The 12,724-nt window shown below is 44.0% G+C and overlaps 1 protein-coding gene across 5 annotated transcripts in view; it reads right to left on the bottom strand.

Annotated features, from left to right (window-relative positions):
• The window catches only part of LOC139239226 (homeobox protein Meis1-like), a 271,442-nt gene extending 259,127 nt beyond the window's left edge, over window positions 1-12,315 (bottom strand). For 2 of the 5 annotated variants that reach the window (XM_070867910.1, XM_070867908.1), the window contains exons 1-5: window positions 10,946-11,195; window positions 9,495-9,712; window positions 4,989-5,130; window positions 2,940-2,990; window positions 2,485-2,535 (exon numbers count right to left, since the gene is read on the bottom strand). In XM_070867910.1, coding sequence (XP_070724011.1) covers window positions 2,485-2,535; window positions 2,940-2,990; window positions 4,989-5,130; window positions 9,495-9,712; window positions 10,946-10,957 — 474 coding nt within the window. In that variant the 5' untranslated portion in view covers window positions 10,958-11,195. Of the gene's footprint in view, window positions 1-2,484; window positions 2,536-2,939; window positions 2,991-4,988; window positions 5,131-9,494; window positions 9,713-10,945; window positions 11,196-12,225 lie in introns of those variants that run through there. The other 3 variants (XM_070867906.1, XM_070867907.1, XM_070867905.1) reach the window with 3 other exon arrangements.
• Window positions 12,316-12,724: the final 409 nt, after the last annotated feature.

Below are 12,724 nucleotides of genomic sequence, written 5' to 3' on the forward strand. Positions count from 1 at the left end.
ATCTAATCACCCTGATTGATGGTGAGCAGGCAGCTCTGGCTAATCGGGTAAATATTTATTGAATATTGCATGTGTAATATAACAGGGGGATATTTATTTAACATATCAACAAAAAAAAAACCCTTATCATCTTGTTTCACCCCTGTCTGTTCAGACTAGGTGTAAAAAAAGAATAGAGGCAGGAAAGTGAGAGAAAAAAAGAAAGTGAGAAGACAAAGATAGAGAGAGAAAGGGAGACTGAAAGACCTGGGAATGAATGAGATTCCAGTATCAGTCAGAAACAAGCAGAGAATGAGAGGACGGAGTTCATATATATGAAAAGAGAGAGAGGGAAGGAAATAAGAGAGCAAAGAAAGAAGAAGTAAAGAAGGAAGGAGAAAGGAAAAAAATTAAGAGAAAAAAATAGATACAAAGTTTCCAGTATTCTGCCTCACACGCCACAAGATTCAATTGGTGCCTCTCGGGGACACAGGAATTAAATAGTTAATTATCGCATTAGTGCAGGATTAGGGAAGCAAATGACTGGGTAAAAACACTTGGCTTTTGTCTCGGATATCAACCCAGCCACTTCTGAAAAATCTGATACTGCCACTCCCCAATCACTCACCCTCACACACACACAGACACTCACACTCACCCTCACACACTCACAGACACTCACACTCACCCCACTCACACACACACAGACACTCACACTCACCCCACTCACACACACAGACACTCACACTCACCCTCACACACACAGACACTCACACTCACCCTCACACACTCACACACACTCACACTCACCCTCACACACACACTCACAGAGACTCACACTCACCCTCACACACTCACAGAGACTCACACTCACAGAGAGACTCACACTCACCCTCACTCACACACAGACACTCACACTCACCCTCACACACTCACAGAGACTCACACTCACCCCACTCACACACACACACAGGCACTCACAGTCACCCCACTCACACACAGACACTCACACTCACCCCACTCACACACACACAGACACTCACACTCACCCTCACACACACACAGACACTCACACTCACCCCACTCACACACACACAGACACTCACACTCACCCCACTCACACACACACAGACACTCACACTCACCCTCACACACACACACACACACAGACACTCACACTCACCCTCACACACACACAGACACTCACACTCACCCTCACACACTCACAGAGACTCACACACACAGACACTCATACTCACCCTCACACACTCACAGAGACTCACACTCACGCCACTCACACACACACAGACACTCACACTCACCCCACTCACACACACACTCACACTCACCCCACTCACACACACACAGACACTCACCCCACTCACACACTCACAGACACTCACACTCACCCTCACACACACAGACACTCACACTCACCCCACTCACACACACACAGACACTCACACTCACCCCACTCACACACACACAGACACTCACACTCACCCTCACGCACTCACAGACACTCACACTCACCCCACTCACACACACACAGACACTCACACTCACCCCACTCACACACACAGACACTCACACTCACCCCACTCACGCACTCACAGATACTCACACTCACCCCACTCACACACACAGACACTCACACTCACCCCACTCACACACACACAGACACTCACACTCACCCCACACGCACTCACAGAGACTCACGCACTCACTCACACTCACAAATACACAAGCGTGCACATACACACACACGCACACACACACACAAACATTCACACCCTCACAAACACACACGCGCACACACTCATGCTCACACATTCTCAAATTCATACATTCAGACACTCACACAAACTCACACACTCACATTCACACATATACACACACACACACACACACTCACAATCACACTCACATTCACACATTCAGGCACACTCACAAACACACACACACACTCACACACACCCTCACACTCACACACACGTTGACACACACCCATTCACAAACACACACACACACTCATACACACACACACAGACACACACACTCACACATTCACTCACACCCTCTCACACACACACACTCACATACAAATTCACACACACACACACACACACACACCTTCACACACACATTCACACTCACACCCTCATATACACATTCACGCACACACACACACACACACACACACCTTCACACACACATTCACACACACACACACTCACATTCACACACACCCTCACATACACATTCACACACACACATTCACACACACATAAATTCACACTCACACACATTCACACACACCCTTACATACACATTCACACACAGACACATTCACATTCACACACACGCTCACACATTCACACACACCCTCACATACACATTCACACACACACACACATTCACACACTCACACATTCACACACATATTCACACACACACTCACTCACATACACTCACACTCACCACTTTCCAATAAAATTCCCTTACCTTCTCCAACTCCAGTAGATGAAACCTCAACACCTGGATAGCCTGAATCATCTGTGGGGAGAAAGAGAGGGGGTTAGTAAATGGGGGGTCCAATCCAGGGGCTGTCCAGGGTCTGACCGCGACGGAGAGGAACATCAGAGAACTGGGCTGCAGACAATGCATTCAACCCAGGAGACCCTTTCTGGAAAACTTACATTCGGGTTTAATTACAAACTTAACTTGCAACAGTAACTGGTTTATGGAACTTAAATCCTCCCCCAAACATTGTTTTGTTAAATATACAATTAAACATGGTGAGTTTCAGTTTTATATCTATCGTGGACTTTTAGAAATAATTTTACTCGGGCAGGCAATTGAGACAGAACCGAAAAGCAGGCGGCGCTCTGTGTTCTGTCTGCTCCCTTTCACACAGTCCCTTCAAAATCAGCACAATTTATAACTTAAACTCTAATTACCAAATTATCCAGCTCGGGGTTGGAAGAAAATAGAGGTTTTTCTGTTCGGATCTAGAAGATAAAAGAGTGGGAGAATATTTCAGTAACTCGCCAGACTGGAAATAGTTAATTTCAGTCAATATTTAAACCCGGAATTTGTAACCGGAGGGGAAATGGAATTTTCAACCCTTACTCTGTGTTGGCGAGTAAAGTACATATCAGACACTTATAGTTACACACTCTCTCTCTCTCTCACACACACGCACACACTGGACACACACTTATAGTTATACACCCACACACAGGCACTGACATACACACACACAGACAGATACATACACAGGGACTGACATATACACACCCACACACAGATACGCACATAGGAACACGCACTTATAGTTACACACCCAAGGACAGATACACACACAGGAACAGACACATACATACCCACAGACAGATACACACACACAGATACACACACAGGAACAGACACACACACACCCACAGACATATACACACACAGGAACACGCACTTATAGGTACACACTCACGGACAGATACACACAGGGGCAGTCTCACATGTGCACACAGTTCCTCTGACATCTACACAATATCTCACAGACACAATTACAAATTTACAAACACATACTTTTATAGAATCAACAGAAAGACCTAAACATACAAATACCCACTGGCACAGTTAATACAGACACAGTCGCGCACACACATTCAATCACACGAGTATATACACTGACACAGCTCTATACACAGTCACACATTTACATGTATACATCACTTCACCAGACTCCTATAAACATGGAATAACAGGTCTAGATAATCCATGTACTCGCAATCCATACACACTCAGTCTACACTCTCTCACACACTCACACACACACTCACTTACACTTATTCACACTCAGTCTACACTCTCACTCACACACACTCACGGCGTGCACACACTGACATACTCACGCACACACTCACATTCTACACACACACACAGCCTACACACACTCACACACACGCACACTCTATAATGTTGTCCTTCTACATCACCGGGAGCTTCTTGCCAGAGCTCAGAGACTGCCATGACCCAGAGTAACCAGTTTATTATAATTGCAGTTAACTCAAGCCTGGCTGTGAGACAGAGAAGTAACCCGGAGCCGGACTAAAGGTGAAGTCAATGCGGGAGTCGCTGGCTCTCTGCCCCCCTCTCCACTCTCCCTGCCCCACAGTGTGTGAGTGTGTGCCCGCGGCGGACCTGCCTTCTGCTCCTGTCCGGTCCCCTCTGCTCTCTGCCTCCGACCCAGGATAGAGGGGTTCCCGGGTGTGAGCGGCGCCGGTCTCAGCTCCCTCCGATTGCCATGGCCATCATCCTGACATCCCAACCCTCCCCTGGCCAGTTCCCCTTTACCTGGCGGTCACTTTTAACCGCTCGGGAAAATGCAATCTCTCCCTCCCCTCTGCCCAGCCTGCTCTATTCCGGGTAATATGAAATTAAGTCCATTTCAATCTGATTTTTATTTGAAATTGATGCTTTTATTAGCACAGATTGTTATTGAATTAATCTCTGATTGAGAAATATACAAGTGGGTCTGAAATTAGATTTCACACCCTCATTGATTATCTCGAGCGCTCTCGGTGTAATTACAGACCCGACTAGATTATTAGTCGATGAGATTTTTGAAACATATTTTATCTGCCTACGTGTTTACAATACTCTGGTCAACTGACTTAAACCGATTTGTGGTTGATTTCAAGCCTGAAATCACTGACCTCGAATATATTTCATGCACTGATCTCATACTCAATGTGGCTCGCTCTATATCCACGCACTCACACAGGCACAGACATAAAAAGGCACGTTCTATTTTTGCATCCAGCTCTCAAAGTGACATACATTGGAACTTCTCTGAATGTTTAACCCACTCTTTCCACTGTTACACACATTCGCAACCATTCCCACTCCCGTCTCTCTCTCTCTCAATGCAACACACTTCAGTCTTATTTCTCCACCTCCCCCCCCCCCCCCACCCCCCACACCCCTCTCTCTCTCACTCTCCAGACCTGTTTAGCAAAGACTGCGATGTCTTCGTTGAAGGAGTCGGAGGAACACACATCGCCGCCCGCTACCCCGCAATCCCGAGGAGTACATGTAGCCAATTCGCATTTCTCGAAGACCAGGGCGAGCAGAGGGAACAAGGGGTGTCTGTACAAGGGGTGTGGAGGAGAGAGAGAGAGAAAGGGGGGGAAAAAAAAGATACGTGAATTATCAAAATCGCACGTTTTCAAAATAACTAACTTCATCTCCCACCCCAACCCCAATCAACCCCCCCACAGAAAAAAATAATAACGCTGAACTTTCCCCGTACTATTCCTTAAAGCTGCCCTTTCTACCGAGATATGAGTCCATAGCAACATGCTTACAATTTGTACAAATATATCAGGGATCAAGGGACTCCAAACTCGTAAGAAATAAGGTGATTCGGCTACTTATAGTATATTATAATTGGAAATGGATAGAGACATAAATAGTAGATAATTAATAGATAACAGGTTGCTGATGGATAATAGTTTATACATAGATTGTAGGAAGATATGCACAGAATTAATATACATTTTGTACATTCATAATATGAATAAAAATGGGTGGGCACACTTAAATGTGGAGCAAGGCTCCAAAATACTGATTTATCAAGCATCCTTAATCTGGAGCAGGAGATGGCGTGAAGCATAAAACACACACAATTATATATATAAACCCACTACACGCCATTCGCAGCTACCGCGATTAACACAGGACACATCCACAGTGAGATGGACTGTAAATACATAGCCAAATTACAAAGTGCTTATGGTAAATATATTACATATACATAGTCACCGCATACACGTTGTTATAAATGCACAAAGTGTTATATATAATGTGTATATAAAGTGTATACTTAAAGTATAAATATATAGTGTATTTATAAAGCGTGTTATATGTAGTGTGTATATAACGTGAATATATAAAATATAAATATATATAGTGTGTTTATATATAGTGTTTATAGAGCGTGTTATACATATAGTATGAATATAAAGTGTATATATAAAATATAAATATATATATATAAAAAGCATATATAAAGCATAAATATATATAGTGTATATATTTATCATCATCGTTTATATTAAGTGTGTTTATATATCGTGTGAATATAAAGTGTATTTCTAAAGTGTTTTTCCTGTATATATATAAAGTGTATATAAAGTATATATAGTGTATAAATAAAGTGTGTATATAAAGCATAAGTATATATAGTGTGTGTATTAAGTGTGTTTATATGTATAATGTATATAAAGTATGTATATACAATACAAGTATTTACAGTGTATATATTAAGTGTATTTATATACGGTGTGTATAAAAAGTGTATATAAGTATATATATAGTGTGTATTGCAAGTGTGTTTATATATAGTATATACAACGTGTGTATATATAACGTGTGTATATACAGTACAAGTATATACCGTGTATATATTAAGTGTGTTTATATATATATAGTGTATATATAAAATGTATATAGTAAATGTGTTTATATATAGTGTGTATATAAAGTATATATAAATAGTGTATATAGTAAGTGTGTATATATAGTGTGTGTAAATAAAGTGTGTTTATATACTTTGTGCATATATAATATTGAACATGCCGGTAGATTTTCGCTTCTTCTTAATCCTACAGAACATCCCAAACTTTGGGGTTAGCAGTCAGTGGGGCTGAGAGTGGACGGGAACAGTGAAGCCCATGAATTTTGAAATACATTTCCATTTTACAGCAGATTAAAGACCCTGCAGTGAACACATTTATATCGAGTTACGTTTGAATCAGGGGCTGCTGGAATGTTTTCTCGACCCGATTGATTGTATTAGTTTCTTGAGCACAGAAAAATACTTTAACAAAAACTCTTTCGCTGTTAGCACTCTCGGTATACACCGCAGGAAAACGCTTAGTGTTTAAAAGAAACTTAAAATGATAGCTATCTCCGCCCTACTAAAAAATAAATAAAACCTGCCAATTGGCCGAATTGGCCGAATAGTCACAAAGATCAGCTCATTAAAGTCACAGAGCTGGGCGCTAAGTACATTTTTGTCTGATTAACAAATAGTTCTCTTTAACCCTCGCCCTCCAGGCTGTGATGATGACTTAACATTTAGCAGAAAATGTTAAAAAAAAGAGTCTGCCTTTAAAAAGGATTTTTTCGCTGAACCGATTGACTAAAACTCAAGGCTCCCGCACCCGGAGTCATAACCCTCCCGAAAACATCGGCTGTTTAAACTGCAGGAGGGCTGAAGAACTTGCAGTGCAGTATTTCAAAGGCTGCAGAATTACTGAGCGCCCAATTATAGAAATCTTTGCACAATTCACACACACGCACATACATTAGGATATTTACAGAGGTGGGTACTGAATAATGTTTTTAAATCTGAAAGACGGAGGGGAAGGGGGGAAATGAGAGGGGGTTAATAATTTTCGAGGGTCTTCGACAATCTTATTGAAATTAGATGTGACCATGCACAGGGGCAAAGATGAAATACAATGCTAAACAAAAAACGAGTAAAAATACAGAATTATTATACTGGGAGTCCGCGACAGGCACAAATACAAATCAACGTGTTTAAATGTATTACTGTTCAAACCTTAATTGAACAGAGCTGGGTCAGGGAGACTGTACCCTTGTTACAGCGCGTTGCTTGTGACCTCCACAGATGGGAGTTCTTTTCCCGGCTTCCCTTCACTCCCCCAACCCGGCTCAGTAAAAGACCCCCTGACCCGTCTACTTGTCCCACCTTCCATCCTTCTCCTCGGCTCTTCAACCGAGGGGTGAGATTCAGCTGTGTGTTTCATAGAGTGGGGAGGGGTGGGGAATGGGATCTGAACTTCTAACAGCTCTGGTGAGATTGTGCTGGCTGGAGTTGATTTGCCTGCAAGCACTCAAGCCTATTCCCCCACCTCCTCACAAGACTGATTTCTTCGGGATTTGAGTTAAGAATCTCCGGCCAATTTCTGCTTCACAGTCCTGCGACAGACAGGCAGTCCCGTTGGCTGAACTCGTGACAACATCGTTCACTTATCTCTATATGTTAGTAAATATATGGTGACTGTCTGGTCGAAATCTTACTTGGAGGGGAGTTGGTTACTTTCCCCTGGAAGTAATTGACAAAAGTGACCGAGCTAGCAAAACAAAAACAGTCTGGAATCAAACAGTGAGCTCAAGATAGAATCTGTAGCCTGGTGTGAAATGTGCAATGGTTTTATTTTAATAATTGTACAGGCTCACAGCTGGAGTAAAGACACCAGCACGGATTTATCATGAATCTTCGACCTCTCCAACTCACAGTGTTAAAACATTGTCAGTCTGTGCGAGGTCAGACTCCGGGAGTCGGGTTTCCCCCCCCCCCCCACAAGAATCGCGTGCTTTTAAAAATATATCTAACCCCCAACTCCCACTCCCTGTCGAGCGGGCTGGGGCGGGGGCGGGGGGTTGGTGGGGAGATTCTTCCCAGCACCCCAGACTCTTAGAATCGAATCTGGAGAGAGAGAGAGCGGTGGGAGAAAGCTTAATTCTCAAATCAGACATTTGGATTGGAAAATAAAATAACTAAATTCAGGTGCTCCCCAAAACAGGGGGGGAGGGGTGGGAGGGGATGTTCCTTCCCCTGTTTGTGGCCGATGTTGTAAAGTAAATGTAGACAGTTAGCTAGTGGGAAATGTGCAGACATTTGCAACAAGAGCGAGACCCATAGAGCCGAAGAAGCTTTAAAAACTGACTTTCCATCATTTGCCAAAGTTCTGGAATAGGATTGGGGATATTCTTCGCAATCACCCCACCACTCCAGGGTACGATTTCAGAGACTTTTCGGGTTCGAGGCAAAACACTACTGAATAAGATTGGGATCCTTGTTTTCAGAAGGGATGGAAGCTCTGACACAATCTGACGGCCCCAAAAATCACTCTCGGGCATCTAAATATTTTCAATCCTCGAATTTTTTTTTAATAAAAACCTTCCTTCCACAGAAGAAAACATCCCATCGCATACAGGAGAATATTTTCCCACTTTAAGTCTTTCATTGTTGGGACTTAAAAAGAGGGATTTTTTTTAATAACTTAAAGCTTTGTGCTTGATATTGGTTTCTGGATTTCTCGCCTGCGAGGGATTTATCCGTGCCCGGTTTATTTCCTATTCTTCCCCTCCTCTCTATCTCTTTCTCCACCACTCACTCTAATTTAAAAACAAATATTTGTTCATTCATTCTCTCCACCGCTTCGCTCTAACTCTGCAATTGAAGTTGAACAAATTCTCCCTTGTTCTGCTATTTCTGCCCCAACTCCTTTATTTAAGCCCCACTCTCCTGTCTCTGTTGCATTTAATGTTCGCCTTCTTTTCTGTTAAATGCACTTTATTGCCAAACTTTACTTTCTCTCTCCCCCCTCCCCTCCCCCTTCTTTATTTCCTCTTCCCCACCCAGCCACACTTGTCTCTCTCTCTCTCTCTCTCTGTGATAACTTCTATCAGTCGCTTACCCGTATATCGCATCCTTCTCTCTCTTGAGCGTGTCGTTGATGCTGTTACCGAGGCTGGATGGTAGCGTCGCCCGGTGAGGAGCTCCTCCGGGCGGGTAGTGCTGTGGGTGGATCCCGGGGCCGTGACTCAGATGGTGAGCCAAATTCCGGGAAGCGTGTGTGTCTCCATAGCTGGACATGGATACCGCGTCCATCCCATAGTGGGACAATTCATCGTACTGTAAGTAAAGGAGAGGGCAGGGTAAATACTTGTATTAATAAAGAAATTCAGGCACAGCAGATTTCAGATTCATTTTAAAACTATTTTAAATCCTGTCCCCAAAAAACACACACACCCATGCACTCATCATGATTATAAATCCCACCTAGACCCTGTACTAGAAAAACAAATATATACTGAAAGTCTGACATAAATACAGAAATAAAACATATCCAATAAACACACACACACACTTCAAAACACCAAACCGCACACACTATAGAGGATACACAAGTCACCACAAGCCCACAGACAATATTATCACCCACTTTACTCATCTCCAACCAGGATTTGGGCATTCCTAGTACTTGGCAAATTCCCCCAACAGCTCCAAATCTCACACTCAACTCACCGTGGCCTCTCAGACAAAATATCGACCCGCTCACAACCTCCCCCACACCCCTCTAACCCCCCGGAAAAAAAACCAACATCGGTTTGTTTTCAAACACCTACTTTGTAAAATCACGCGTATATTCATTTCCCCCTGAACAGGTCCAAAATGACCCAAAACACAGTTCCACATTGCCAAAACAAACAAACAATTACCCTAAACATGGGGTTTAAATCACCATAAACAGGCTATTAAGCTAAAGTACCATCAACTTGGTGTAAAATATAACACCAGACAGTCGCAGATCAGAGTTAAAGCAGATCTGAGCAGTTATATTGCTGGGATGTAGATATATATATTTAAAAAGCTAGACTGTGAATTTTTTTGTCCTAAAATAGCAACAAGAGGAAGGATTTTAATTAAGTAGAATCACACTTTCTCAAATTAGAGTCTCGCTTTGTGGAACCGTGCGGTGTTGGCAATCTGGAACAGAATCACTTTAAAAAAAAATGATACATGAAAAAAGGTTCAAAAAATATCCCGGGCAATCTCGGAAACACAAGCCGCAGAAACAAAACACGCATTCACCACAAGCACACACATGAGTGAAACATTTTTTAAAAACAAAACAAAAACCAAACCAGCATTAACACAAACACCGACCGTCTCAACAATTCCCCCCCTCCTCTCCTCCAAAAACAAGCAAGAGGATCTGTTTCTGTCCAGAGATAGATGGAAACAGCGAGCAGACCACAACCACAGCGGGCCTTCCTGCCTCCTCAAGCCGGCGAGCGGGGCTCTGCGGGCGGCAGGGGCGATCAGGATGGCCCGGGGGTAGCGAGCTCTCGCTCCCATACCTACCCTTTGTGCCATGAGCCAGCCTGTTTAAGCTATTCTTTGATTTTTTTGCACCCTTTAATGTGACACACCGCCGCTGTATTTTTTGCTGGATGAATATCTTCGGTGATGATTACAACCTTAATTCCCAGAAATTGCAAGATGGTATTTCTCTTTGTAACACAAAAAAAATGTCCTTTCTTGATTATTTATATATATGTGTGTGTGTGTGGTTTTTTTTTAGACATATATATATATAGAGAGAGAAATCCCCCCCCACCCCCCCAAAATATGCTAAAGCGATTCGAGGCCGTCAGTGCAAGCATGGAGATGTGAATGAAGCAAGATCTCTGAGCTTCTGCCCGCTTGGGCTGTCCATCGTCAACGGTGCTGTCACTTTCCAGATGAGTGATGATCTAACCCTAGGAGGGAGGGAGAGGGAGGGTGGGAGAGAGAGTGGGAGAGAGAGAGAGGGTGGGAGAGAGGGAATGAGAGAGGGTGGGAGAGAGAGAAAGAGAGGGTGGGAGAGAGAGAGAGGGTGGGAGAGAGGGAAAGAGAGAGGGTGGGAGAGAGAGAGAAAGAGAGAGGGTGGTGGTGGAGGGGAGAGGGGGAAAGCTAAATAATTACCCCCTCCCTTTCCACACCTTTCTGATCAGGTCAGAGAGCTAAAATAAAAGGCTTTCATCAAACAGGCAGATGGACACTACTCCCCTTCTCTCTTTCTCTCTGTCTCTCTCTCTCTCTCTCTCCCTTCTCTCTTTCTGTCAGAATCAGGAAACCCAGCAGCTTCCCATCCGAGGCGATTCAACGCGAAAGTCCCAGACAGGCTTTGAATCGCCCCTCCATCAGCTCGAAGTCACACACAATCTTTCCAGGTCCACAATAGCGAGGCAAGAGCTGGCCCTCCCCCAGTACAAGGCTGGCTGGGCTGGTGAGATGGAGAAAAAAGGAGGGAGGGAGGGAAAGTGGAGGGAGGGGGGGGCTTTTGCCTGATGTTTTGGACTTCTTTGCCCCGGCTCCCGGTGCCTGTATGTTGCCCAGATGCTCTCTCTCTCTCTCTGTCTGTGTGTCTCGGTCTCTCTCAGCTCGGTGAAAGGGGTGTTGCAGTTCCAAGCAGTGAGCACACCCGGAAATAGAGAGACGCCTATAGAAACTCCCTCGCCTACACTCGCAGCTCCAGATACCAAGGGAGCAGGAATCTTTGAATGGCTGTTTCTATCAAGGCGGAATAATGTGCATTCATTTCCCGAACACCACCGCACGTTAACCCTTGCGGCAGGGCAACAACAACAAAATCTACCCACCAGCACTTCACCCAGTACAGACAGCCACACGCTCGGACCAGAGATACGACTGGCGCCTACCCACCCTCCAGTTTCATGTTGTTACTGGTTGGGTGCATTCAGGAAGTGCAGAGGGAGGAGGGTCAAAACCTCTCCAGTCTCTGAGTGGGCTGCTGCAAATTTCTCCAAAAGACAATCAAAGCAGGGCTGGGGGAGGAAGGGGAGGTGAGTTTCGTTGCTTGTAACCAAACCGTCAGCACGTGTTGGAAGAAAATAAATAATAGTGTGCAGAGAGACTAGTGTTGGTGACCAGCTAAGGTGTCCCTCTCCGGCCGAAGCATTGCAGGAGAGAACGTATAATGTCTCTAACGCCAAATTTGTTGTAAATAAAAGAATTGCGATTGCATTTAAATCGACTGTCAACAACAACAAATTGCGTTTATATAGCGCTTCTAACCTTGTAAAACGTCCACCAAAGAGAATTATAAAATACAATTTGACGCCAAGCCACATAAGGAGA

The sequence above is a fragment of the Pristiophorus japonicus genome, chromosome 26 (assembly GCF_044704955.1).
Source record: "Pristiophorus japonicus isolate sPriJap1 chromosome 26, sPriJap1.hap1, whole genome shotgun sequence".
In the NCBI taxonomy this organism is placed as follows: domain Eukaryota; kingdom Metazoa; phylum Chordata; class Chondrichthyes; family Pristiophoridae; genus Pristiophorus; species Pristiophorus japonicus.